The 27,626-nt window shown below is 42.2% G+C and overlaps 2 protein-coding genes across 10 annotated transcripts in view; one reads left to right on the top strand and one right to left on the bottom strand.

The window, feature by feature from the left end:
* The window catches only part of SLC7A9 (solute carrier family 7 member 9), a gene marked incomplete at its 5' end in the record, with an annotated part of 59,087 nt that extends 42,902 nt beyond the window's left edge, over positions 1 to 16,185 (top strand). For 2 of the 6 annotated variants that reach the window (XM_082232953.1, XM_082232954.1), the window contains 11 exons: positions 639 to 786; positions 1,952 to 2,194; positions 2,958 to 3,083; positions 3,362 to 3,461; positions 6,358 to 6,402; positions 7,225 to 7,348; positions 7,586 to 7,689; positions 8,574 to 8,670; positions 9,530 to 9,679; positions 11,254 to 11,428; positions 12,183 to 16,185. In XM_082232953.1, the coding sequence (XP_082089079.1) occupies positions 639 to 786; positions 1,952 to 2,194; positions 2,958 to 3,083; positions 3,362 to 3,461; positions 6,358 to 6,402; positions 7,225 to 7,348; positions 7,586 to 7,689; positions 8,574 to 8,670; positions 9,530 to 9,679; positions 11,254 to 11,428; positions 12,183 to 12,247 (1,377 nt within the window). In that variant the 3' untranslated portion in view covers positions 12,248 to 16,185. Of the gene's footprint in view, positions 1 to 409; positions 787 to 1,951; positions 2,195 to 2,957; positions 3,084 to 3,361; positions 3,462 to 6,357; positions 6,403 to 7,224; positions 7,349 to 7,585; positions 7,690 to 8,573; positions 8,671 to 9,529; positions 9,680 to 11,253; positions 11,429 to 12,182 lie in introns of those variants that run through there. The other 4 variants (XM_082232956.1, XM_082232955.1, XM_082232951.1 and 1 more) reach the window with 4 other exon arrangements.
* The window catches only part of TDRD12 (tudor domain containing 12), a 41,161-nt gene continuing 27,278 nt past the window's right edge, over positions 13,744 to 27,626 (bottom strand). For 3 of the 4 annotated variants that reach the window (XM_082232856.1, XM_082232855.1, XM_082232857.1), the window contains exons 22-33: positions 26,699 to 26,798; positions 25,383 to 25,570; positions 24,549 to 24,759; positions 24,275 to 24,367; positions 23,108 to 23,277; positions 21,855 to 22,042; positions 19,908 to 19,962; positions 17,915 to 18,013; positions 17,600 to 17,713; positions 17,364 to 17,517; positions 17,212 to 17,278; positions 13,744 to 16,184 (exon numbers count right to left, since the gene is read on the bottom strand). In XM_082232856.1, coding sequence (XP_082088982.1) covers positions 16,081 to 16,184; positions 17,212 to 17,278; positions 17,364 to 17,517; positions 17,600 to 17,713; positions 17,915 to 18,013; positions 19,908 to 19,962; positions 21,855 to 22,042; positions 23,108 to 23,277; positions 24,275 to 24,367; positions 24,549 to 24,759; positions 25,383 to 25,570; positions 26,699 to 26,798 — 1,543 coding nt within the window. In that variant the 3' untranslated portion in view covers positions 13,744 to 16,080. The remainder of the gene's footprint in view (positions 16,185 to 17,211; positions 17,279 to 17,363; positions 17,518 to 17,599; positions 17,714 to 17,914; positions 18,014 to 19,907; positions 19,963 to 21,854; positions 22,043 to 23,107; positions 23,278 to 24,274; positions 24,368 to 24,548; positions 24,760 to 25,382; positions 25,571 to 26,698; positions 26,799 to 27,626) is intronic. The other variant, XM_082232858.1, reaches the window with a different exon arrangement.

Below are 27,626 nucleotides of genomic sequence, written 5' to 3'. Positions count from 1 at the left end.
AGCAGACCCTGTTTGCGTTCCCCTCACACTCATTACGTTTTCCCTTGGCAAGACTATTTCCTTGGCACTGAATATGAAGAAATGGTCATGGTCAATACTGAGTGCTTATTCCTCCACATTCTTGTTACCCTTGCCAAGGCAACAAGTAACATTTTAGATTTTTTTAAATTCTTTTTAAACATTTTCACCCACTTCCAAGCTGAAGAAGGCTCCTAGAGCGGCTTACCAAGGCCATTCCCAGAATAGACCTTAACTCTGAGCTCAGGCTTCTGAAATTTTTTAGTCTTTAGTTCATTTTAGTTTTATATTGCTTTTAATTCTTGTGTTACATTCCAAGTCGCTTTGACTTCACTTTTAATTAAAAAAGCAACTAAGAAGTACAATTAATAGTATTAATTAACAGTAGATCCTACGGATGTGTTTGTTGGGAAAATAACCTCCCCCTAAGATATGTGGCGGCAGCTGTTGTATAAAGCAGTGTTTCTGCAATAAGAGTGGACCCTTCCTAACATATTCTTGGGTTAACATCTGCTTCAATGTTCCTGACCCCCATCCATCTCCACCCTCATTATACTGCCTATAGAAGACTGAAAGAACCACTCCGGTTGAATTCACCTAACCTCAATTTCTTTTCCCAGGTGGGCCTGCTCAGTGGAATCGGTCTCATTGTTGGAACAGTGATTGGTTCGGGAATCTTTGTTTCTCCAAAGTCTGTTCTGGCTAACGTTGGAGCTGTTGGGCCCTGCTTAGTCATCTGGGCAGCCTGTGGAGTGCTTGCTACGTTAGGTAAATCACTATTGCTCTTTCCAATTTATTCTCTTCCCCGCTGCCCCCAGTTTATTACAAGCTCCTTGTTATGTGTTATTTTGTTTAGCCCTTTAACAATGGATTTGCATTTGCTAGTTTTGCATTTGAAATTAGCATATATGATATAGGTGTTTGGGGGAAATACTAGCCAAAGCTAACACATTACATTACAGTGGTACCTTGGTTCTCAAACAGCTTAGTTGTTGAACAAATCAGCTCCCGAACGCTGCAAACCCGGAAGTAAGTGTTCCAGTTTGCGAACATTTTTCGGAAGCTGAACGTCCGATGTGGCTTCTGCTTGAGTGCTGGAAGCTCCTGCAGCCAACTGGAAGCCGCGCCTTGGTTTTTGAATGATTTCAGGAGTCAAATAGATTCCCGGTACAGACTAAGTTCAAGAACCAAGGTATCACTGTATTTTGAAGCTCCTTTTGTTCATCTGGCCTCTCTTACAAATCACCATGTGATGAAGAACCAAGAGATCTATGTTTAGTATATGGCAACCATATCCTAGCATGTTTTGGTGCTTAGAATAGAATTGGGGGTGTTCAGGGTTCAAATCTCCACTCATCCATGAAGCTCTCTGTGTAATCTTGGACTGGTCACCATCCCTTAGCCTGACTTACCTCACAGGGTTTTGCATGTATTGAAGAAAATGGAAAGGATGAATGAGAGATAAATATAAACGTAATAAATATGTAATAACTGGCTCTAAAAATCACTTTTTGTCACTGGTTTTTCTTTTATCGATGCCCCCTGAGTCCCAAGGCACCCGCTGATGATGTCATGGACAGTGTCTAATAGACACCATGAGAACAAGCGCAGTGTTCATAAATGAAAATAATCGTGCTTGTGGGGGAGAGGAAAAAAAGCATTTCTTCAGCAACTCAAAATTATAGTTGGTTAGGACCAGATGGTCTTCTCATAACAGAAGCACTCATTGGCTGAAAGAAATGTTGACTAGTTCCATATACCATAACAAAATTATGCACTTAATAGGAACAAAATCCCTGGTGCCTTGAAACAGGCTAGAAGGACCAGGTGCATATAGAGCCCTCCAGAAGCCATATTGAAATGGAGATGGGTGATTGTGGCAGTGGTGGTGGAAGCGGAAGGTTATTTTAAAAACTCCCACTTCTTTCTTCAGGGGCATTTTGTTTTGCGGAACTTGGAACAATGATAACAAAATCAGGAGGAGACTATTCTTACCTCATGGAAGCCTTTGGCCCAATCCCTGCATATTTGTTTTCCTGGGCAAGTCTCATGGTCACCATGCCCAGTTCCTTTGCCATCATTTGCCTTAGCTTTGCTGAGTACACAGCGGCTCCGTTTTATCCAGGTTGTGACCCCCCCACGATTGTCATCAAGTGTCTGGCAGCAGCAGTCCTCTGTGAGTATTTGGCTTTTGATCAGGAAGACAAAGGTAGCTGGAAGGGTGAGTTAGTGACCTAAAACCAAATGCACACAGAGATAACAGCAAAGAATAGGCTTCCTTTTACACCGGTGCAAATTTGTGGGCTAATTTGGCACAAGCTGGAGGCAGCTGCTGCACAGCAGAAGCATAGAGACTATGCTAGGAACCAGAGGTCTCTAATTCAAATTTCATCCCTGCCATGACCCCACGTGCAGCCTTGGTCAAATTCCCCTCTCCCTTTTTGGGAACTTGGGAATAGTACCACTAACCCATCTTCTATATGGCTCCTGCCAACTTAGCAGTTTGAAAGCACACCAGCATGCCAGGGCAAGTAGATAAATAGATACCACTGCAGCAGGAAGGTAAATGTGTCACTGTGTCCCGTTGCACCAAAAGCATTTAGTCAGGCTGGCCACATGACCTGCAAAAGCTGTGAGATGAGTGCTGCACCCCATATTTGCCTTTGACTGGACTTAACCGTCCAGGGTTCCTTTACCTTTAACTTACCTGTAAAGAGTGCACATGATGATGAGTGAAATGGTTTGAACACTTTGAATGCAAAGGAACAAATGAAGCTACCACGCAGCTGGTCAGATTATTTGTCCATCTAGCCCATTATTGGCTACTCTGAGTGGCAGGAAAATGAACTGGGAAGGCAAAGGACAGATTCCAGGGGTACAGAAGCTTATTTGTTGAGGTGACATTTCTTGTGAACCTTCCACCCTTTCCTTTCTCTTAGTTACAATTACTCTGGTGAATGCCCTGAGTGTGAAGTGGGCGAGCTACATACAGAACTTTTTTGCTGCGGCTAAAATGGTGATTGTCATAATTATCATTGTAAGTGGGATTGTTCTTCTAGCCCAAGGTATGTTATGTTGAAGTTTTAGTTGCAGTATCTACCTACCTACCTACCTACCTACCTACCTATCTACCAACTATTAGTTGGGTCAGTTGGGTGGTGGGTGATCAATGTCCCTCTTATTTTCCTCTGAGGAATGAATTTGGAGGATATGATACCAAAACCACAAAGGGTCCAGCGGCATCTTAGGCAAACAGATTTATCAGGGTGGGTGGAGTTTTCATGGACTCTGAGCCAAGTTCCTCAGCTGCAAGAAATGACATGTTTCACTTTCCCTCCCCCAGGAAATACAAAGAACTTCAACAATTCGTTTGATGGTCCCCCGCTTTCTGTGGGTACCATTAGTCTTGCATTTTATAATGGACTCTGGGCCTATAGTGGATGGTAATATAATTTTATGACTCATTAACAGAGGGTAGCAGTTCATGCCTTATTTTGATGTGTCTTTACTGCACTTTAAGAAAGATATTGCATGAAAACTCTGGCACCTGAAGTCTTGCTGAAGAATCACACCTGGAAATAGTGTAGGGTGGGGAATACTTATTCTAAACTTATGGTGACTTCCTGGTAGGCATGAAAGGAGACAGAGCCCACCCACTTTTGTGGGGGAGAGCTAAGCAGACCATTAACTTGTGGAACTTGCTACCACATGATGCAGTGATGGCCAATAGCTGAGATGGCTTTTGAAGGCACCAACAATATCAGCTAGTCTTAGGTCATTAGAAAAAAGAGTTAACAGCATCTTAAGGTTAGAACTATTTTTTAAAAAAGATATTTATTAAAAGTTTTTAAGATATAACAAGAAAAAAGAAAAATAAACATACAAAATAAAAAACAGTTAAAAACACACATTAATTTTCAATAACATAACTTCCATACACTTATTTCCTCGGACCTCCTCCTACCTCCCTTCTTTGTATTCCAGTTCGATTTGTTAGTTCAGCAAATCCTTACCATTAAACTTTTACCCATTTGTAAAACCTCTTTTTTTCATATCTCTTAAAGCATTACAGCTGGAAACCACTTAGTTTCTATCCAACATCCTTCTAACATTCATTAATTTTACAATGTTTCTGTAAGTAGTCTTTGAATTTCTTCCAGTCTTCTTTCACCGACTCTTCTCCCTGGTCTCGGATTCTGCCAGTCATTTCTGCCAATTCCATGTAGTCAATCACCTTCATCTGCCATTCTTCCAGGGTGGGTAGATCTTGTGTCTTCCAATACTTTGCAATAAGTATTCTTGCTGCTGTTGTTGCATACATAAAAAAAGTTCTGTCCTTCTTTGGCACCAATTGGCCGACAATGCCCAGGAGAAAGGCCTCTGGTTTCTTCAGGAAGGTATATTTAAATACCCTTTTCAGTTCATTATATATCATTTCCCAGAAAGCCTTAATCTTTGGGCACGTCCACCAAAGGTGAAAGAATGTACCTTCCGTTTCTTTACATTTCCAACATTTGTTATCGGGTAAATGATAGATTTTTGCGAGCTTTACTGGGGTCATGTACCACCTGTATATCATTTTCATAATATTCTCTCTTAAGGCATTACATGCCGTAAACTTCATACCTGTGGTCCATAACTGTTCCCAGTCAGCAAACATAATATTATGTCCAACATCCTGTGCCCATTTAATCATAACAGATTTCACCGTTTCATCCTGAGTATTCCATTTTAACAGCAAATTATACATTCTTGACAAATTCTTAGTTTTGGGTTCTAACAGTTCTGTTTCTAATTTTGACTTTTAAACCTGCAAGACAATTATCAGTTAGCTGTCAAAACTTTCTGCTATACGACCCTTATCTCAAGCCAGTCCATTCCAGATTTTAAACAATAAATTATTACTTCCTTTTCCCCTTCTTTTTTTGCAGGTATATTCAGCTCATTCTTTATTCCCCCTCCTCTCCTGCAATCCGGAGGGGGAGAACCACTTTCAGATGTTAAGATCAGCTCTTTTTTTCCAAGCAACTTCTTTGTTTCCGCTTTAGAGTCTCTTTGCTTTGATCTATTTACAATGCAGGGAAAGCAGACTTCCTGGTTGTACCTTCCCCGCTCAGTACCAAATTAAATGTCTTTCTTTGAATCTGTTTCAATCCTACTCACGGGTAGTTGTTTCCAAAAGCCAATTGTCCCAGGAAAAAGGCAGCGCTCTCCGGTAACAGCTTCGTGGCTTCACTCCACGGAAGAAGCAATTGGCTCACAGCACCACGCCACCCCACTCTGCTCCGGAGCCCGTTGTCGAGCTCCTTTTGCAATTGGGGGGTGCAAACGGTGCCCGTTGAGTCCCAAGTTCACAGGCTTCCCCCGCCTGTGATTTTTGAGAGATCCCCTGCTGCGCCGTAGCAGTAAAGACCCAGTTTCCGCAGAGCTCTGTCCCTCCAAATCAGAGGGAAGCGGCCATTACTGATGGCTCCACCCTGGAAGTCCCCTTAAGGTTAGAACTATTACTTAGGCAGGCACCCCCAACCTCGACCCTCCAGATGTTTTGGGACTACAACTCCCATCATCCCTAGCTAACAGGGCCAGTGGTCAGGGATGATGGGAGTTGTAGTCCCAAAACATCTGGAGGGCCGAGATTGGGGATGCCTGACTTAGAGCCAGTTCATATGCATAATAAAATCTCTAATCCAATAGGTTTCTCCAGATGTTTCCATAGGTCGGGGTGTGGGTGTGTGTGAATGGATGCCAGGTATTACAAAAGGAGGAAGGACTCATATTTGTTAAGGGAATATTTTTTTCCTGAAGTGGTAAGGCTGTGTCCTGGCTGTAGTATTTCAGATGGCAGCTCCTTCATACTCAATCCTCAAAATAGACCCCTGCACATAGAAAATAGCATGTCACAGAGAAACATAACTGAGAAGCTTTTCCTTTTGTCCAGGATAGCCATATGCAGGGCATCAGGCTGCCAAAGACTGATCTAATGTATGCTTAGATGTGCAAGGGATTATTTTTGCACAGAACAGGTGCATATATTCCTGATTGTTTATTGGTACTTGCTATTACTGTTGAAAGCCATATTGGGCACTTGCTTCTGTGCAAATGCAGAACACAAATCAAAATCGGACATTTTCTACTTGGCTCTGTGAAATGTCTCATGTTGCTGTTGTTGGTAGTTGAAAGGGAATTATAATTTCAGTAAAAATATGTATTGCCACCAAGACGTACATCCCATAACTCTTTTATTTGGAAATTAAATTCCACTGGGTTCAAAAGTGTTTTCTCCCAAGAATGTGCAGGATGCAAAGTAACATTTTGGTACTTCTCTCCCATCCCTTCCAGGAATCAACTTAATTATATCACAGAGGAACTTAAAAATCCTAATAGGTAAGAAAAATGCTGCATCAGCTGATAGAACACCATTTCTTTTTCCTCCTCCCTCACAGTCCCATTGAAACAAGGATTTCCAACCTGCCATTCAGGGTACAGACCTCCTAAGGCAGTGTGCAAAAAGTTTCACAAAGCAACAACAGAATCCAGTAAGCTGTTTTCTGAAACCAGGCCCATGTTAGTGAACTGCATCTATACAGTTAGGAGGAAATATACCTATTCCAAGTCATTTTGTTGTCTGAGGTAAAGGACAAGATGGTTGCCACCTGCAGAAGCTAATTGGACTGGCTGTTTTAGTCTGACAGTGCCCTTCAGAACCACCCAAGGGCAGAAAGCTAGTTTAGGCTGTGTGGCACACCCAGCTCTATCCTCCACCAGGAGGGAAATGCCTGGGAGCCCAGGAGGAACTGCCTCTGGCCACCAGCATCTGCCACCCAAGGCAGTTGCCTCACTCTACCTAGTGGTAGAGTTGGCCCTGCATCCAACAACAACAGAGCGAAATTTTAAAGTCTAAATACACAGCTGTTTAGAGCCAAACTAGATGTAGTGTTCAATGTACAGATGCAATTAATATATATGTATTTTATAACGTTAATGAACAGCATCCATGGGGACGGGGTGAGGGCTGGTGCTTCCCTCCGTTAACCCTTCCCCTCCCCCACTCCTTTGTCCTGCTGACCCTCCCACCCAAGCCGCTATCTGCATTGGGAAGGAAGCTCCTTCTCTGGTTCTCCTTGCGTGTCCACTCATCTTATGTTCTTAAGTTCTCAATGCAAATATCATTCTTTAACTGATAGCATATCTCTTTACTTTATCTAGAAATCTACCACTCTGTATTGGTATTGGAATCCCTCTGGTCACAGTTTGTTATGTTCTGATCAATATATCCTATTTCACGGTTATGACGTCAACAGAACTTCTGCAGTCTCCAGCTGTTGCTGTGGTGAGTCCAAGTGGGAAAATGTGTTGTTTTTCACCTCTGTACAAGAGGATGTTTTGATACAAAGGGCAGAACAAGATCGGAAGTGGTTTAAGTTACACAAGGGAAAACTTGCTTCTCTAAAAAGTTGTGCAAGCTTTTTATTAAGTATCTTTTTCATTACTGCTGTATCTTCATGTGTCCAGTTGGTTGACCTCTAGGTTTTAAAGATGTGCATTATTTCAATTCCTTCCATCACAGACATATGGAGATAGGGTTCTTTATCCTGCTTCCTGGATAGTCCCTCTCTTTGTGGCTTTTTCTGCCATCGGGTCAGCCAATGGGACTTGCTTTACTGCTAGCAGGTAAAACAAAACTTTCTGATGTGGAATTCCAGTGCACTGCAAGTTAAAGTTGACTTATGTGCCCCCAGCCCCAAATCCAGATTGCAAGACTTCTGCACTTATATGTACCTGGAGTTAAGAGCATCACAGTTGCCAACAGGCAAATGCCCAGCTGACACTTAAAAGCAGGTCATATTGCACACAGCTGCCCCAATCATCTGCTAATTAGAAGTACATGTGCCTCTGAATTAGTTTTCCTCTGAATTAATCCAATCATTTTTAAGGAACTCATGGTGGAAGCTGCCCTAGCATTATGTGAATAAATAATTCAATATGTTAGTGATACATTGTGTGAAGGAGTACTTCATAGTCATTCTGAACGGGTCCCATGTCTGCACCATCCTCTCATTAAAAATAACATGGGAGCACTCGGGAGACAGGGGCACATTGACATTTCCAAGCTACAAAACTTTGCTGAGTTGCTGGAAGGTGGTGCAAGGAAAGGTGGTATAGAAGGAGAAAGCAGCTTAAATTTAACATCACACCTGCACATTCACTCACATTTATTGGGAGCACAGTAGTAATGTACTATATATGTCAGATGGGGAAAATCCCATATCTTGTTATTCACAGTGCATGTGGCAGTTGTGCTGATCTCATTCCATTTCCCAGATTCTTATGCTTTTAACATTGGACTTAATCAGGATCTTGTTTTTTCTCAAACCAACTAGTTCCTCATACACTCTCCATAGGCCCGTATCACTTCATAACATGGTAAACACAGATTCTGCAATGCTCTCTGAATGCATCACCAAAAATATGAAAAGCGCAGAAGTCCTGTCATCCTTTGCTCTCGGTCAGCCCATCACAATGGCTTCTCTAATGAGAATGATTTACCTTCTCAGGCTTCCTTACGTAGCCGGTCGTGAAGGACACGTGTTAAAGGTGCTCTCTTACATCAACATCAAGCGCTTAACTCCAGTTCCTGCTATTATTTTTTATGTAAGTATGATTTCTGAAGTGTCAGAAGAACATCATAAGACCCCTGCTGGATCAGACCAAAGGCCTGTCCAGTCCAGCATTGTTCTCTGTTATTGGAAGCAGGGCTTAGCCGTCACGACTAGTCGTCAATGCTGCTTTTATTCTCCATTTATTTGTCTAATATCCAACCGGTCCACGCTGGCAGCCATCACAACTCCCATGAGGCCAAATTCCGTGTGACTGCACACGGCTTTCCCATCTGTATGCAAAAGGGTCTTTATGAAAATGGAGGCCTTGCATTATAATGAAGCAACTATGCAGTAGGGCTGCAAATTTAAAGTCACTGGAGAGACTAAGCAAGCATGTCTGAATTACGGTAGTTTTCCAACAGTGTTATCATAGCCACAATTAGTATTGGCCATTCTATTAAAAGGCCTCTAAACCCAACACGGGACGCGGGTGGTGCTGTGGGTTAAAGCCTCAGCGTCTAGGACTTGCCAATCGAAAGGTCGGCTGTTTGAATCCCCGCGGCGGGGTGCGCTCCCGTTGCTCAGTCCCAGCGCCTGCCAACCTAGCAGTTCGAAAGCACCCTCGGGTGCAAGTAGATAAATAGAGACTGCTTACTAGCGGGAAGGTAAACGGCGTTCCGTGTGCTGCGCTGGCTCGCCAGATGCAGCTTGTCACGCTGGCCACGTGACCCGGAAGTGTCTGCGGACAGCGCTGGCTCCCGGCCTATAGAATGAGATGAGCGCACAACCCTAGAGTCTGTCAAGACTGGCCCGTACGGGCAGAGGTACCTTTACCTTTAAACCCAACACTGAAATCTGCAGGGGTTTTTTTAAAAAATGCCTTCTCCATAATGCATATCTTCTCCTTTCAGGGTGCAATAGCTATGCTTTACATAATTCCCGGAGACATCAACACCCTCATCAATTACTTTAGCTTTACGGTTTGGATATTCTATGGTCTAACTGTGCTGGGACTCATTGTCATGCGCTTTACAAGAAAAGATCTTGAAAGGCCTATCCGTGTAAGTAGCCCACCACAAGATATTCTCATCAGTGTTCAGGATGGTTTGGCAGTTCCTCTTGTGTTGCTCCTTTTGTTACTGCTGGAGTTGGGGGAGAAATTAGGTTAACATGTGAGCTGCCTCTAGGTTAGATTATTGCAATGCACTCTATGTAGTGCCATTTTGAAGAGCATTCAGAAACTGCACTTAGTGCAGAATTCAGGGGCCAGAATTGACTAGGAGTAGGCGGTCTGATCCTGGTTCAAGTGCATAGGTTGTGTTAGCTCCCTGGCCCAGTTCAAAGTGCTGCTCTTGACATATAAAGTCTTACACTGCCCATGACATCAATACTTCAATACTTAATACCTAATCATCTGAGGGCATTTTTGTGTGCCCCCTTCAATAAACAGCAACATGAGAACAGGTCTTTTCAGTGGTGGCATCAATACTTCAAGAAAGGTACCCCTGCCCGTACGGGCCAGTCGTGACCGACTCTAGGGTTGCGCGCTCATCTCGCTCAAGAGGCCGGGAGCCGGCGCCATCCGAAGACACTTCCGGGTCACGTGGCCAGCGTGACGAAGCTGCACTGGCAAGCCACACACGGAAACGCCGTTTACCTTCCCACTATAAAGCGGTACCTATTTATCTACTTGCACTTGGGGGTGCTTTCGAACTGCTAGGTGGGCAGGAGCTGGGACCGAACGACGGGAGCTCACCCCGCCGTGAAGATTCGAACCGCCGTCCTTACGATCAGCAAGTCCTAGGCACTGAGGTTTTACCCACAGCACCACCCGCGTCCCTAAATACTTCAATACTTAATACCTAATCATCTGAGGGCCTTTTTGTGTGCCCACTTCAATAAACAGCAACATGAGAACACACCTTTTCAGTGGTGGTTCCCCAATTGTGGAATAGTCTTTTTAGAGAGAGATGCACCTGGCACCATCATTATCAACTTTCAGGCACTTTGGCAAAGATGTTTCTTTCCCCAGGCATTTGGCTCTTAACTGGAGTGTCAGGATATGGTGATATCCAATCCTTGTGTTTACTGTTTAGTAGGATGGGATAGGATTTGTCCTTTTTATGTGATTGCAAGATGTCAATTACCTTTTGGGTGTGTTTTAAATTTTGTATCATGTATGTTTTCACAACTTTAACTCACTCTGAGACATTTTTGTAGCAAGCGCCGAATACATCCAATAAATAAATAATGCCCAATTCACACTTCCCCAAACGGTATGAAAACTGAAATACAGCTGCCCTTTAAATAGGCCCTGTGTGCGCCCATGATAATCAGCATTTTTAAAAATCCCGCTTCCAGCCCCAAACAGCCTAGGATGACTTGGGTATCATGCAGAAGCCAATTAAGATGTGGAATGCCTGGACTGTGGCAAGACTTGCCAAAACCACCAGATCCTCTCTTGGCCTAGCAAGTAACATTTGTATGCTGTTCCCGATGCAACAGCCAAGTTGTTAAAATGGAGTGCATTAGACTCTTGAGCCAGAATATTACTTGGCCTTGCTAGGTCGTTCCAATCTGGGATTCCTCCACACACACAAAATTACATTCGCACCCCCTCTGCTCTGTCTTGCAGGTCCCTCTTATCATCCCCATCCTGGTGCTGTTTGTTTCCATTGTGCTGGTCCTGGCACCCATCATCACTGCACCCGAGCTGCCATATCTGTATTGCGTTCTGTTTATTATCAGTGGACTTGTCTTTTATGTACTTTTCATCCACTTCAAATTCAGCTGGGCTCAAAAAATCTCAAGTGAGTATATGGTTGGTTTCCATCCCAGGGGAAGAGGTGTTTGTGATGAAATAATCTGGGTGTGGCTCTTTAACTCTGATTCAAAGGGAAAGAGCTTCTTAAAGAGGAACAGTGGGGTATATGAGATACAATAAAGAGGAAATTATGGGAATAGAGGAGGCTCATAGAGCCGGAAATGGGGTATGTGGTCTTCTCAGATCACTTGAGTGGCTAGAGATTACATACTCAATGCATGCTTCTGCTCACTGGCCACTTGCCCTTTGCAGGCACATGGGTGCTAGTGTTTCCAGTTACAAAAACATTCCAGTTTCCTTCAGGGTAGACAATTTTTAAGCCTCCCTATATTTTAAAGAGTTTTAGACATTCCTGTGCCTGCCTCTTCCTAACTACTAGCCATCTTTTCTTTAAAGATTGAAACTTGATGGTAGTTTGACATACACAGGAAATAGATCTTTTTGATTGTGGCAACTGGTCTTTTGAGTGGACTCTGACACTTAGCAAAGGTTACAGCTCATTATGTCCAGGAAACCATTTGAAATGTGGTCCGAGATGCCCTCACTTTCTGGAATATTCTCAAGACCCATGTTAATTTGGCTATTCGAAAAGTAAAGGCCATAATCTGGCTTGTGGAATCAACATGGAGGCTTCTAAGTGGTTAAGTGCAAAAGGGGAAATGATCTAGGAAAAGAAATGGTACTAACAGTGCAATTGCCATTTCTAAAGGCTTCTGACCTCAACAACTTCTGCTTTTCAGAGCCCATCACTATGCACCTTCAGATGCTTCTGGAAGTAGTTCCACCAGAAGACGTTCCTGAATAACATTGAATTTTTCCAGCATTAAAAAGGCTAAATCCTGGAAATGGTTCATCAGGTATGATACACCATGTCCACAACTATAGGCCTCAATGCTGAGGATAGGGGATGTTTGTGAGACAGTAAGTGTCCTGAAAAAGACACTGTTCTGTTCTTTTCCCCTGTAAAATGCATTCATTTTTGTAACACATTGAATTCAGGGATTTGTAACATCTTAAGAAAATATCTGAATGGGGGGAAAAGACCTGAGGATTTGTAGACCATGGACTTGATTTCAGGTATGGAATTTCCACATTATTTTCTCAGCAAGCTAAAAGGACAGAACATACAGTATTACAGTGCCATCTACCAGCAAACAAACATGGAAGCGCAAAGATGAAATCTCACATATTAAATGTCTTACAGATTTATAAAGAGCAGAAACCCAAATGAAATGACAGGAAAATATATGAGAGGGAGAAAGACATGTGATCCAAACTATGGTTACCAGACGTCCCCGGCTCCACCAATCTGTCCCCGGGCAGAATCCGCCCCTGGAATGTCCCCGGATTTAATGTAATGTCCCCGGATTAATCATATGCCTGGGGACTTCCGGTGATGGAACATGGTGGGCGCATGCAGGCTCAGCGGCAGCCTCAGCAAAACCCCGCTACACCCTGGCTTGTGAGGAGACCCTCCCCAGAGCCCGAAGCAGTCATCTGGTACAACTCCCTCCTCGGGAGCCGGAAGTGCAGTGGGGCTTTGCTGCAACTCTCCCGCCTAACAGCTGACGCAGGAAAAGAATCCTCCCTCTCTGTCAGCTCTGCAAACAGCCCTGCTCCTCCTGCTTGAGCTGGGTCTCTCCTGCTTGCTCAAGAGGAAGAAGCACTTTTTCATGCCTTTAAAGCCCCCTTTGCTGCATTCTGCCTGCTTGTGAGCTGAGCTACCAAGCCGGCAGAAAGCAGGGTGCTGCCTTGAGCCTTCCCTGACAGAGGTTGTTGCTTCAAAGTTAGGCTGGATCCAAGAAGCTACATCTTTGATCTGGCTACCACCATTCCTCTTACCATTGGTTTGGGGTCAGGATTCCACAATATGTTGGTTTGGGATGTGGAAGCTAGGTTTTCCATGCTGTGCTCAGCTGTTGTCTCTTCCTGAGACAGCAGGCAAGTAAGTGGAAATAATCTCAAAGGGGTCAAAGTCAGGACTCATATACTGAGCAGGTGGTGATCTTGGAACAGACATGTTTGTTGCTTTTCAAAATTACTTTTGTGAAAAATTTGCAGGAAAACCAAACATGTAGCATTTTATACTGCTGCAAACATGGGATGAACTGCTGGTAAATGGAACACTAGACGTTCTTTCCCTACCTTCCTCTGGCCTTCTCTAGATTCCTTGTGCACGCTGAAAAGTCAAAGTTCCAGCATTACTATTTTGTGACTTGTTGCAAATGCCTTTGGTATATTTTTATTATATTTTCTATTTAATTAATAAATATTGTCTAAAAACTCCAGAGACATAAAGGCTGGTTTTAAGAGTGTTCTTTATTGCTTTTCTAACAGGCATAAATAACTTTCCCCATAACTATTCATATGAAATGCATAGTACTTAAACCATCACCAATCACTATATTATTCTTTCCATTAGAACTCACTGTATGAAGGTTCTGAGAAACTGCAGGGCTGTGTTGCCCCTGGTGCTATGCTAAAAGTCAAACAAAATTTTACACGGCAGATGAAACCACTAGTTTCTTAATTTTCAAAATAAAAGCAGCAGGAAGGTTCCACATTGGATAGGTGGACTGGCAGGGAAACATAAACAGGAGGAGCTTGTTTCCCTCTCCCATTCAAATTTCTTTCCTGACATCCTGCTTTTACCTACAGAAGTTACATATTTGTTGCAAAAAATTGCCAGAGACAAAGGGGTTAAACAGCCCTTCCCTGCAATTTCTTTGACACAGTTTGTATAAATGAAAATCAGTCTTGAAGGTTGCAAAGGCCAAACTCTTGGAAAAACACTGGCAGTGCAGCCCTATGCACATTTAGCTGGAAGCATGTCCTACTTGAGTTCAGCTCCCAAATAAGGCTGCAATCCTCTATCTGCTTACCTGGGAGTATGCCCCATTGAACTCAATGGAACTTTTTCTACTACATGCATAGGATTATGGCCTTAAGAAGGGTTTATCACAACATCCAACTTTAAGCCAAATACTTCTGATCTAATTGCATATATGATATACAGAGATGTCCAACTGTTATAATGTCATTTGGGTCAATTATGTGAAACACTGAAAGCTCAACAATTGCTGCCATATTCATGTTATAGAGTAAACTGTTGTTGCACTGTACTGTTACACATTTGACAATGTGGAGTGGGAATATTTAACTGGAAAAAGTAGGGGCATTTAGAAATTAGGACGCAGGCACCAGAGGGCATGTTAGAACCATTGCAACTAATACCTGCAGCTTCCAGAGAGACTATCAATTCGGTGACAGAATGCTGCTCCTCGTTGGAGGATATAGACTATAGCATCTTAAAAGCTACTATTTATCCAATACTGTCAACAGAGCAATTATTTTGTTAAGCATACAGCCTTGTGATCTTCAGATGAAGGGCAGCATATAAATTTAATAATAAGTATATCAAAGGGACTATCATATATAATTATGCCTGTGCATCTGACATCAGACAGTCATTTGGGATTCCTTCACTTTACTTTTTGTTGTTATACTGCTATGCGAACAGGTAGAGAAAGCTGTATTTATTGTAGCAGTACTTTATGATAATTTTTAGTTCTTCTGATTAAGTGGCTCTACCTGCCCCTCACAGCTCTTGGATCCAGATATACCCTTTGATTCTAAGGCCATCTCTAATTCTTCCTACACATACCTACAGCTCTTTGTGCCAACATAATAACGTACAGAAATAGAGCAATTGAACAAAGTGTCTAGTAACTAACCATTTTGAATATTGATGTTCAAGGGAGTGCTATAATATAATTTAACTTTTATTATCTACCATATTAAATCACATATTAGATCAGGAAAAATTAGCATCAGCTGTGTTGGTCCAAACAATTCCACACAAAACAAACCGATCAAATGATCAAAGAACTAGAAATAGTTTTCTAATCAAGTACTTTAACCTTTCAAATTAGTTCTCATATTCTGAAAACAAAAATATTTTCTGCACAGATCAGTCAGCATCTTATAGTTTTACACCTTAAGGTACAGCTAACAATGGTACATTTAGTACATCACCAGTATTAAACTGGTTTTGTTGGCTACATTTTCTTAAAGAAATTAGGATCAGAACTAAATATTATGCTAGATTGAACACCCGTCTCTAGCAGTACAACAGATTGTTTCTACTCTTAACTCCTTTTGTCTAAATATCTAAATAATTTGTTTTGTGAGGAAAAGGCCAGAAGCTGTGCTTTTTTTTTTGAAACAGGCTCCAAGAATAGCCAGAGAGGGAGGGAGGGAGGGAGGGAGGGAGGGAGGGAGAGAGAGAGAGAGAGAGAGAGAGAGAGGATTTTCACCTCCCTCCATTGGTTTCATGGTTAGGTACTTAGCAAAAATCACCACAACTCTTCTACTCAGAGCAAATGTACCTTGAATTAAAACTCACTGAAATCAATTGTACATGTGATCAGTCTATGGCAGTTAAGTCGAAGAGCAAACATCTCACCCTCCCACCATGACAACCCTCTTCAAAATCATGGTCAAAATTTAGAACTTTTCCTGATGTTCAAAAAGCTAAAGTGCTTTCATTATGGAAATGCCACCCAAGCTGCTTGAGCCTGCCAGAATGTGGGTTCTTATGTGACAGCCTAATTCTTAACCCCCATTTCCAAACCAGAATTAACAGATGGACGAATCACTCTCGGTGTCACTGTCATCCGAGGAGTCCTCCTCCTCTTCCTCCTCTGTAGAAACCAGGTGCACTTTCTTGGGACCTGTGCCTGCTTAAGAAAAAAGCACATTATACATAGATCTAGAAAAGTTAATTTCCAGCATTCTAGTACAGTTTAACATGCCCCTTTGAAGAGAGGGTCTTGCTTGGTTCTTAATGGCCCCGGGTGCCTTAGGACAAGCAATACTGGCTGCCAACTGGTGGCTGGTTTTAGGGTGTGAATGTAGGGTGTGGGGGAGGGTTCACCTTTTCCTCCCCAGATGAAATCCTGACAAAAAATGGTCTCCCTCCCCCACAAGGCTATGACTCTTTAACATCAATGGGTGTTTTTTAAAAAGGAAAAGCCTTACAGGAGATTTTGTGTGTGTGTGTGTGTGTGCGCGCGCGCGCAAAATGCAGATCAGAAGTCAAATAATTGAGAATGGGTATAAGAGATATTATCTCTAACGCTTTCATTCTAGTAGCTTATGAAAAGGATTGAAAAAAGAGCAAACACTTTGTTTCTTAAAAAACAACAAATAAACAAACCAATAAACCATACATGCATTTAGTGCAACCCAGTGTCAGCACCCCAGTGAGCTCCTGCCCTAGAGAGTGCACAGAGACACGTCCACCCTCCAGGCATCCCTGTGAACCACAGGCTCTCTTTCCACATTTCCTGTCCACCAGAACAAGAGTCATCAGACATTGGTTTATATCACTCCAGCTAAAAGGAGGATGCTGACTGCCTATGATGCTAGCCCAGGAAGGCTTCTCCTTGCAGCCAGCTCTGATTCTCCCCTCCACAGAGTATGCAACAGATCTGTAGCAGGCATTTCCCTCATCAGTATCAGGGACAGAAATGTTTAAACTACTTGCTATCATGACAAAGAAAGAGAAAGAATCCAAGTTCTGTGAAAATCCTGCTGCTTTGAAGCAGTGGTCTGTGTGTGTGTGTGTGTGTCCTCTCTCACTGAAGGGGACCAAGCAAGAAGTAATTTGCAGTCCTATCTCTGAAACAAGTGAAAGGAGTGGCCCATTCTTGGATAACCTCTATGACCGAAGAGACATGTATACATAAAATGCAATTAGTGGCTTACCAGCAGAAAAGGGACTTCTTTCTTCAGAATAATCCAAGTAATCAAAATCAAAGGAGACGTGGGGATTCTGTTGGAAGGAACATTTCAGAATATTTCAGTCTACCATGCCAATATTTTAAGATCCATAAGCCACTTTTGAATGTCCAACCTACTTTGTGCTTCAGCAAGTTGCACCAAGGTTCAGCCTTCTCTTTTGCAAGGGTAATGACAGGTTCGCCATTCTTAAGGTCACAAGCTGATTTTTCTTTGATGATATTTTTCTGCAGCTCCATATCAGCCAAATAAAATCTGTCTTCTACAGAAGCACTGACAGTATTTTAAAATATTAGTTTGAAAACAGAATCAAATCATTTCTTTAATCCTTTTTGGTGAAATATTTCCTACCTACCTGAAAATGATCCTCTGGGAGAAAAACTTGCAGTCGTAGCTGGTAATATTTTGTAATTTTATCTTCAGAACAACAACATCCTGCTTTTCAAACCATTTTATTGATGGATAGAAGCTAAAAAAAGGAAAAACAGTGGTTAAAATGGATTTGATTTTTAAATACAAATTCCTACATAGGAATTTCCAATATCCTGGGAGTAATTCAGTTAACAAGCCATGTAATGCTACTGCTCGATTCTACAACATATAGTAAAAAGGTTTGACAATGCCAAAAGTGACAGCCAATAAAGGCACATCGTCTTCAGAAGCAGCCTACCTCCGATTAGCAGATGCTTGGGAAAGCTGAGGATGGCTTTCTCCATTGGGCCCTTCTTGTGAGCTTCTCAGGAGCATCTGGTTAACTGCTGTGGTTGGACTCAACCCCCATGTGGAAAAGAATATCAACATTACAAGAGGAAAAAGAGCAAATCAGACAGAAGAGCTTGAAGGAGTGTATTGGCGGGGGTGGGGTGATGGAGCTCCATTAAGAGTCTCCCCTCACGGCAATGCTCTGCAATGGAAATATGGCTGAAGCTGGCTTTTCATACATACCCTCGTCCCACAAAACAAAAAACTGTAACAGATCACACAGATCCCAAACTTTTCCCATATATACAGGCTGGGCAATTGGTTCACACACAGTGGGTGCTCTTTCCTAGAGCGTGCAGGAGGACTCCAGAAAACAGTTCCACGTTTTTACTGCAATTGTTTCCTGCCAAGACCCAAGGCAGTTTACCACTTAAAAATACGAAAACAAAGAAATGGTATGAACTATAGTTGCAGGGGAATCCTCTCTGGCAGACTGATGGGCTTCTCAGCTGCTGATGGTACTTGCTCCCTGGCGTGGGTTTCCTTGCCCTACCTCAGGATACAAAGGTCTTAAAGACTCCCAGAGAAAGTGGGGCGGCTCCATCAGTTCTCTTAGGGCACCGAGGGCTCCCTGCCAGGACCAGCTGACAGCACTTGCTCCCTGAAACGGGCTTCCTTGCTTCTGCCTTCTCCCAGAGCCCATGTCCTTAGACAGCCCTAGGGAAGGGGGGGAGAGGAGGCCCTGACAGTTGTCTCAGGCCACTGGTGGTCTGGTGCCCTGATTTGGGCTTCCTTGCTTCCATTAATATCCCTAACAGTGCCTAGGAGAAAGTAGATTCAAACTGACCAAAAAAAACCCAAACCTTCAGAATAACAAAAAAGACTTTTGATATATTAAACAGACAAGAAGATGAGAGCTGCAGAAGGGAGGGGAAAAGACTGTCAGAACAAGTTGAAGAATAGAGAAATTAAGCAATGAAACAGATGAGAGAGCTAAGTGAAAGAAGTAGTTTCCCTTTCTAGACAGTGTTAGAAACTGATATGAAAGCTAGGAGCTAAATGGCACCTTAAAGCTACGTTATGGGAGCAACAATGGAATGTCTAGGTGCGTTATTTTATAACAATACAAAACTGAAAATGAATGAACTGCAGCTAAAATATTATGTTCATTTTCCACATGGTCTAATCTTCCCCTGCCCACCCCCTAATATTCTTAAGAGGGTCCCTTCTTCAGTCTTCAGAGTGTATCTGGAAGTGGGGAGGCAGAAAAAGGTCCTCCTTTCCTGCCACTCTGCAGTGTTAATCTGAAATCTTAGGCGCAGTACTGTGCCCAGAGCTCAGAAACTACTTGCGCTAATGAAATTCTGTGTTGCAAAATGCGCCTAGAACAATGGGAGTTTGGAACCCTTTCTAGACAAGGTCAGGAAAAGAGCTAGAGGGACAGCACTTTGGAGCTGCCCAGGACTCAAGGTTCAACTCACCTGTTCCTATCTCTCAGAGATGGGCCATTAACCCACTGCTTTCTAGAGTCCTTCTGCATGCCTCCAGAGAACCAGCTATCAGCACTCAGGCCTTCATATTTTCAAGACTGAACTATACATGCTTGATATAGGGGTGCTCTCAGCAGCTCTGCAGCTTTAGATGGTGCCAACACTATGGCCCATCTTCAGCAATAGCCAAGAAAGCCCAGAGCAGCCTAACCTTGGTAATGTTTTATTGAAATACACTATGTACTTCAAGGACCCACAAGGACTCACAGAGACTGTCCCCACCAAACTTTGGAGTTCCCTTTCTTTTAAGGCTTGCCAAAGTCCACGCCTGTACTTCTTCAAAAAATGGCATGAAACTGCCTTTGGCAGTCTGGGATAGGGAAGGAGAGAAAATGAAAAACCTTGCTACCCACTCAAGGCATTGGGACTTGGAACGACATAAACTCCAAGCAAAACAATTAAAATTGATACCATTCATGAGATGGCTGTAGACATTCATCTGCTTTCTTAGCTGCAGTCATTTCGTCTAAATGAAAGACAGAACAAATTAATTTTACACAGCACACACTGTAAATACATGACTTCAGTAAAGCTATATGGGCAAATGGAAGACTTCACATTTGGCAAGCTGCATTGGGTTACTTTTTGTATATAAAAAAGCAACTGGTAAGTGCAATTCATTATTATTGTTATAACGGACCCAGATTCAGCTAACACTTGTGCTAATGGAAGCCAGCACAGGGAGTTCCACTAGCCCACCCCCAAATTGGCTTTGGAAGATCAGTAGTACTCTCCCCCACCCCAGAGCACACAGGGGGTGGTGGTTCCACCTAGCAAGCATAAATGAGTGCGCTGACAGAACAATCATATTAGTATGACGTTGAATTCCATTTATTAAATTTATATCTGCCTATCCTGAGCACAAACAATAAGTAATAAAACAAACAAAAAATCTTTAAAACTCCTTAAAAGAATTCTAATACAGATTCAGCCTGGAAAAGATTAACTTAAATGGCTTGTTGAAAGAGGAAGATCTTCAGTAGGTGCCAAAAAGACAACCTGTCTAATATTCAATGGGGAGGAGCCACAACACTAAAAGTCTGATTCCTACATCCACCCTGAAGGTTCCTAGCACTCAGTTCAGAAGGATTCCATGGTCAATGGTTTCAAAAGTCACTGAGTGATCAAGAAAGAGTAACAGGGCCACATTTCCCATCTTTCTCCTGATAAAGATCATCCATTAGGGTGACCAAGGCTGAATCAATCCCATAACCAGGCCTGAATCCAGACTGAAATGAGTTTGAGACTATTTCTTTTATCCAAGACTACTTGCAATTGTTGCGCTGCAACTTTTCTGAAAAAAGGGGGAATTTGCAGCCCATCAGATCACTGCCCCTTTCACTCCCTCCCACAAGGATGCATTGGCTGCACCCTGGACCCACTTGGTCATATCTCATTGGCAAACTTTAATAAGGTAAGGAGGACGGGAAGGCATGTTGCTGGCTACATCATCACAAGGACCTCATCCACATCCACTGAAACAAATCCTAGTAAGTTGTAGCAGCTGCTGTAGTGGATACCTCACTGGAGACTGCAGTAAATGTGGATGTGGCATCAAGATTGCTACATGGGTGAGCAGTTTTACCCTCAAAGTGCTTTATGAGCAGTTCACAGTGGGCTTCCAAAGAGTCTAAAACTCCATTGCCTGAAGCAGATGTTTTGCCCCCAGGAATGATAATTTAGGTTGACGCCTTTTGCTATCCAAGGGGATGGGTGTTGAACCTGGCAAGCTAGAGTTCAGGGTAACACTTCTTTATTCATTTTATGTACAATCTTTACAACAGAAGATTTCAAATCCAAGACAAATCAGTATATAACAAAACCTTGAGTCTCATATTTTCGTTTGTACTGGTTCTTCTCAGATTCCCTTATTTTACTATTCCTTAATATTTGTCTCCTTCTTTCGGTTCCTTATCCTTAATCTCTTAGGTCCCATATATATCTAACAATTTTTCAATTAATGCCCTCACTTCCCTCCCCCTAAACCTGTTACTTGTCACCCATGTGCGATCTTCTTTACTGTTGTTGTTTGTTGCATTAACAGCTGTTTATATTTGTTGTTCCATATTTGTTTTAATATCATCCTATAACCTTGTGCCCTTTAAACTATTGCATATTAATTTTAGGGTCTGAAGCCAACTCTTTTTATGTAATCCCCACTCAGCCACGAAGCCACCTGGGTGACTTTGGACCAGTCACTAACTCTCAGCCTAAGCTACTTCACAGAGTTGTTGTGAGGATAAATTGGACATGGAAGGCAGTGTGTATGCCACCTTCCGTTATTTGGAGATAACACACACGTGTGTGCAATCAATCAATCAATCAATCATAAAGGTCCTTTCAAGGCAGCATACTTACCATGAGGATTTTGTAAAGTTTCTTGAGAAAAACTCTGATTTGTAATAACATCACCCTCTTGCACATCATTCTGCACACTGGATACGGCTTGTTCTTTGGAGGCCTGTGAATTGAGAGTAGCCTGGTCCAAGATGCTTTGTGAAGGAGATGTGGCCTGCTCACTAACCCCACACTTCAGTGGATGTATCCTAAAAGGGGTGTGTGAGATGTTACAGTGCACTTTGCTTAAAAGAACATTTTACTCATTGGATGGGCAGCAGTCCAGACACCGAGTGATGTTGGTCTCCAGCCAATATAAGGCACATTTAGGCTTCAACGTGTTCTGCAGTTCTTCCTGCTTTTTTAAACCTCCAGCTAGGGGCAGAATGTCTGCGTGGAAAAAGGCTGTGATGAGGAAGGATGATGAAATACTTTCTACTTGTGTCATTTTCCTGCTCAAAAATTATACTCCCCGCATTGTTTTTAATCCTCTGGTGCAAAGATTTTTACCTTTGGGTGCAACAGAAGCTTGGGCACACTGATTCTGAGTTAGAAAATGACAGAAGAAGAAAGGGTTAAACAGCCTTTCCCTGCTCAAATGCAGCCTGCCCCAAACTTCTGGTTTAAAAAGGAATCACCACAGGGACACTTGGGAAAGGACTCACCTAGGAGGGAAGTTTCCTTCTCTCTCTAGTCAATCTCAGCCTTAGAAACTAATTTGAGACTCCAGCACACTAGAAACCAGCTACACCCACCCCGGACACTCAAGACGTTCCACACCAAGACAAGTTTTGGAACTGAATCTATTAAACAAGGAGAGCTCTCAGAGAAAATGTGGTGAAAGCTCAACAACAGAGGTTACCAGAATAGCGAGAGTAGTTTGTCCATATGTATCCAAGAGCAAAAGCCCTACTAACTTATTTATACATTGCATTTCAAGGACTATATACCCCTCCTAAGGTGACTCACATCATAAACTGTAAAATACAGTAAAACCAATATCAAACCAAGTAATTAATGCTCAAACAGATCAACCCCAGTTTGAGAATGATACTGCAACACCCCTGAAAACTACCTAAACAGGTGTTATTAAAATGTAAGTGCTATAAAACTAAGGAGAACAGAATGCCAGCTAATGCAATCCCTTAGCCTCTGTTATGATCTCAATATGTCATTGAACTGTTACCTTCTGATTTTAGTACACACAACACTTCTTTAGCTAAAAATTTAAAGCTTCATAATTTAAAAAGAAGAAATTGAAGTCACTCCCTTACAATGAAGGTAATTCCTTTTCCTCTTGAACTGTTTCAGCATCTCTATATAACTTCTGGAGTTCACTGATGTGTTCTGGGTTGTCAGTTCCCATTCCAGTAGACAGGATCTCAGAACGAATATTGTATTCATTAATAGACGTTTTCAGATCTAGAAGTCTGGTGACACGAACCTGAAATTTAATTATGAATAAGTAGTATTTGCTTTCACACCACTAGTTTGCAGCTCCTTCATCCCTCAAACTTCCTAGTTATGACTATGAAACTGACCTCCTTATCTTCCTTCTTTCTGCTGCAACTATCAACTAGAGTTGGGCCCTTAGATTGGTACATTGATCTGTCTCTGGTGGGAGATTTCTGTATCCAAAAGCACAGAAATTTTGGCAGAAAGTTTTTGCAATCCTTACTGATCATCACAGTCAAACCAAGTACCATACCCTATCATGCCACTTGTGAATGGTACATCTGTCTGCATCTTTCTAATCCCAGATGCATGTGTGCTGCCACAAGGAGGTGTATCAGATTTTTACAAGGGTGATCCCTTCTGCACCCTTTAAATAAAGAGAGCAAAGCTAATCCCAGTTCTATTTCAACATCTCTGTGATGATCAGTAAAGGACTGCAAAAGGACTGTGCTTTTGGACACAGAAATCTCCCACCAGATAAATTATTAATGTTTTCATCACTAATACAGATGTGGCCAAGTCCTTCTTAAAATCAAAGTTGCCCACTGTGAAAACGGTGCCATGTCAATAATGCCTCCTCTAAAAACTAGCAGCTCAAATGTTTGGGAAGATTTTCCAAACCATTTGTAAAATCTGTTTATCCATTGTTAAACTACTAAGATGGCAGTACTGGAGACTTCTAAACCAAACCTCAGCGAATAATTCTTTTCACGGTCCTTAAATCCATAATATCCCAGCAAAACCACCTGATAATACAACCACCAAGCTGGGAGCATGCTGATCAAAGTGGTATAATGTGGCAAACCTGAGAAAACCAAGTATCTTGTACCACATTCAAAGTATCCCATATTCAAAAGGAGGGAGGGAGGGAGGGAGGGAGGAAGGAAGGAAGGAAGGAAGGAAGACTCCTCAGTACCAACTTAAAATAAGTTCACTTTGGAATTTATTAGGCAGTTAGATAAAGTATTTAATGTTTTGCTACATACCACTGGATCCACCCAAATTGTGTTTCCCAAAGCAAGTACTATTTTTGCTTCATGAGCTTTCCCTCTGATCATCTGATTAATGTATCTCGTAACCTAACAAAAAAGAAAAATCCTCAGATATCAAACGTTTTGCTTAATACAGGCTAGTGACCTGCAAAAAGTTATTTTAAAAAACAAAAACAAAAAATAGCTAGCCATTACTGAAACAAGTTTAGGCACCGACTTCTCTGTGTACCGTAACACAAATGAAGGTAAGAAAAAGGAGTAAACTTACTTTTGGATTCCATTCCACTTCATTATCAATTGGTTTAACTCGACAAACAATAAATTCCACTGCTTGAGGGGGCAAAGCTTGGAATGGTTCAGGTAAGTAAAGCAATTTATAATTTTGAACTTGACCAAATCTGCCTTCATCTATATACTTGATATGAACACTATAAAATACAGAGTTTTCTCCCTTGGGTGGTACTTCAAGCACCTGGACCCTGTAATAGAATGGAAGAAAGGGAAATTAAAAAATTTGCAACATATAAGGTAAAGTTAAACCAACAGAATTCTTATGTGTTTGCATAGGTTTATCTTTAAGAGATGATGCTATACTCGTAAACTTCCTTCCAGATTTCAAGAAATCTAGGACTAAAACTGCAGTTCAGTTCTGCTGTTAAAGTGCAATTCTCCCTTCCTTGTAGCAGCAACATTGTTGGTGAATTCTGCTAATGAGGCTTCATGACTTCACAGGCACCCACTGTACAGTGCCTATGACATCAGTGAATTCGGATCACACAGTTCTTCTCCCTGTACCAGCCATTCCAGCACAAATCTATCTTTAAAGGTTTATTTGTGTTTACATTTTTTATGGAAGTTATATTGAGGCTAAGTGCTTCCCAGATGATCCCATGGGCACCCATAAAGAAAGGAGTGGGGGATCCAAGCAAGCCTGTATAAAGCAATCCATCCAGAAATATTGAACATTTACAAATTATGTTGTACAGATTATACTGTTAGCTGTACATCTCTGTGCCTAGGTCTGAATAGCTTTTACTGGCATAGAAAACCGCTAGGCTAGATTATACCAAAATTTGTTTGCAGAAGAAGCGAAACATTCTACCTGTGGAAAGTGTTTTCTTCACGTAATCCATACATTGCTAGCTTCTCCAATGGGTCAGCAGGGACAAGATTCTTGGCTTTTTTATAATATGCATTCACTTCATCTGCAAGAGCTGCATATGGATCTTTCTGTTTACTGACAATGCGGCCAAAGTAGTTTGTGGCATCCACAATAAAAAGAGGGAGGATCTGAAAGAGGGGAAATAAATGTGAAAAGGAGTGCTGCAACTTTAGCAAATAGGCGTATTCCCAAGTCACTGGATTTAAATGTTTGTTTTAAATTCACCTGCTTCCAGCACTCATCTTTTTCAGATTGCAATAATAACAAACAAGAAAACTCATACCAACATGTAAAACATATCTTGTAATAAACATTCCAAAAGGTTTCGCCACATCCTTGCATGTGTAGAGGGCGCACTTTTCTCATGTTCTGGCCTCATTTCTGGCACTTTTAACAAATCTCTTCTTCTTTGATTGTTTCCCTCCCCTCTCTTTCCCAGATGAGCCGAGTCTCTGAGACCTAAACTACATGCAAGTGAAGGACCTCTGTATGTTTTATCCAAACCTACTGGAATTATACAGAATGTGCAAGTAAGGAAAGTGGTCCATTTTAAGGAGAAAAGGAGGAAGTGAGAGAGACTGCATCCCCCCAAGGCTTCCTTCTCTGTATCATCAATCAACAAACCTCTCAGCCAGGCTCTCTTCCAGCATTAGTTCCCCAAGTGGGAACAGTACCTTGAAAGAGGGCTGTGAGAGTCTCAGGCCCCTGACTGTTGCACTCTGCTCTGGAGCTTAAAATCAGACTGAGTGCTGCTCTGCCCCACTTTCTGTCTGACTGCAGCAGATGGATTGTTAACAACACAGATCTTCCACATTCACATCTAATTTGAGTAATATACTACATCAGTGATGACAAGGCCATGTATACATAGCAGCTTGCAACCATAGGTACTCCAAAAATTTGGGGGGAAATCTAAGGTATCTTCCTACAGTAATTAAAAAGACTGCTGCTCCAGTTCCCCGGTATGCCTATTATGAAACACAGTCCAGTTTCCAGAAAGAAAGCTCAGTTTACTTTTGCCAGCATAAACAGCTATAAGGGGGGGGGATCATCTGTGAAAGATTTGCAGTGGAGGAGGAAAATTCATTTTATTATGTAAAATGAAGTTTGGGAAGGCAGAAGATCTGTGATCAGCGGATCAAAAGAAATTATCTTCAGCTCTGATTCTTTCATGCTTTGGGGCCTGAACTCTCTTCCACCAGAAGATAGATACACCACGTTTAACATGCAAGAACGAAGCTGTACTACTAACTTACCGTTACATTTCCAGTTGCAGGCAAAGTTTCATTTGTTACCTTTTGTAGCACATCTATTTGTAAACTAACTCGATGTCGATCTGGACAGCGTTTCTTATCCCTGTGACAGAATAATGATAAAAGAAGAATTCAGTATTTTAAGAGAGCAAATGCCAGGAAGGTGACAAGAATACAGGTGGCTGGTAAGAATACAGGTGACTCTTCACTTACGGCAGGGGTTACGTTCCTGGCACAAGTGAAAGCACGTAAAGTGAGGAATACCCTCTAAGGACCCTTTAAATAAAAAAATAAATTATACCCTACCCATCTGGCTTGGGTTTCCCCAGCCACTCTGGGTGGCTCCCAACAGAATATTAAAAACACGATAAAACATCAAACACTAAAAACTTCCCTAAACAGGGCTGTCTTCAGGTATCTTCTAAAAGTCAGATAATTGTTTCTTTCCTTGACATCTGATGGGAAGGTGTTCCACAGGGCGGGCACCACTACCAAGAAGGGCCTCTGCCTGGTTCCCTGTAACTTCACTTCTCACAGCGAGGGAACTGCCAAAAGGTCCTTGGAGCTGGATCTCAGTGTCTGGGCTGAATGATAGGGGTGGAGTCGCTCCTTCAGATATACTGAGCCGAGGCCATTTAGGGCTTTAAAAGTCACCACCAACAGTTTGAATTGTGCTCAGAAATGTACTGGGAGCCAATGTAGGTCTTTCAGGACTGGTGTTACTGTATATGGTCTTGGCGGCCACTCCCAGTCACCAGTCTAGCTGCCGCATTCTGGATTACTTGTAGTTTCCATGTCACCTTCAAAGGTAGCCCCACACAGAGCGCATTGCAGTAGTCCAAGTCGCTCTCTCTTCAATCCATATCAAAAATACTGTATCCAAAAATATCCACAACTAGAATGGAAGCTTTAGGCCTGGCAGCAGGATGGG

This window comes from Podarcis vaucheri (assembly GCF_965113315.1).
Source record: "Podarcis vaucheri genome assembly, chromosome: 7".
In the NCBI taxonomy this organism is placed as follows: domain Eukaryota; kingdom Metazoa; phylum Chordata; class Lepidosauria; order Squamata; family Lacertidae; genus Podarcis; species Podarcis vaucheri.
Note: the sequence above shows the minus strand (reverse complement) of the source record. Positions and strands in the feature narration are given on the sequence as shown.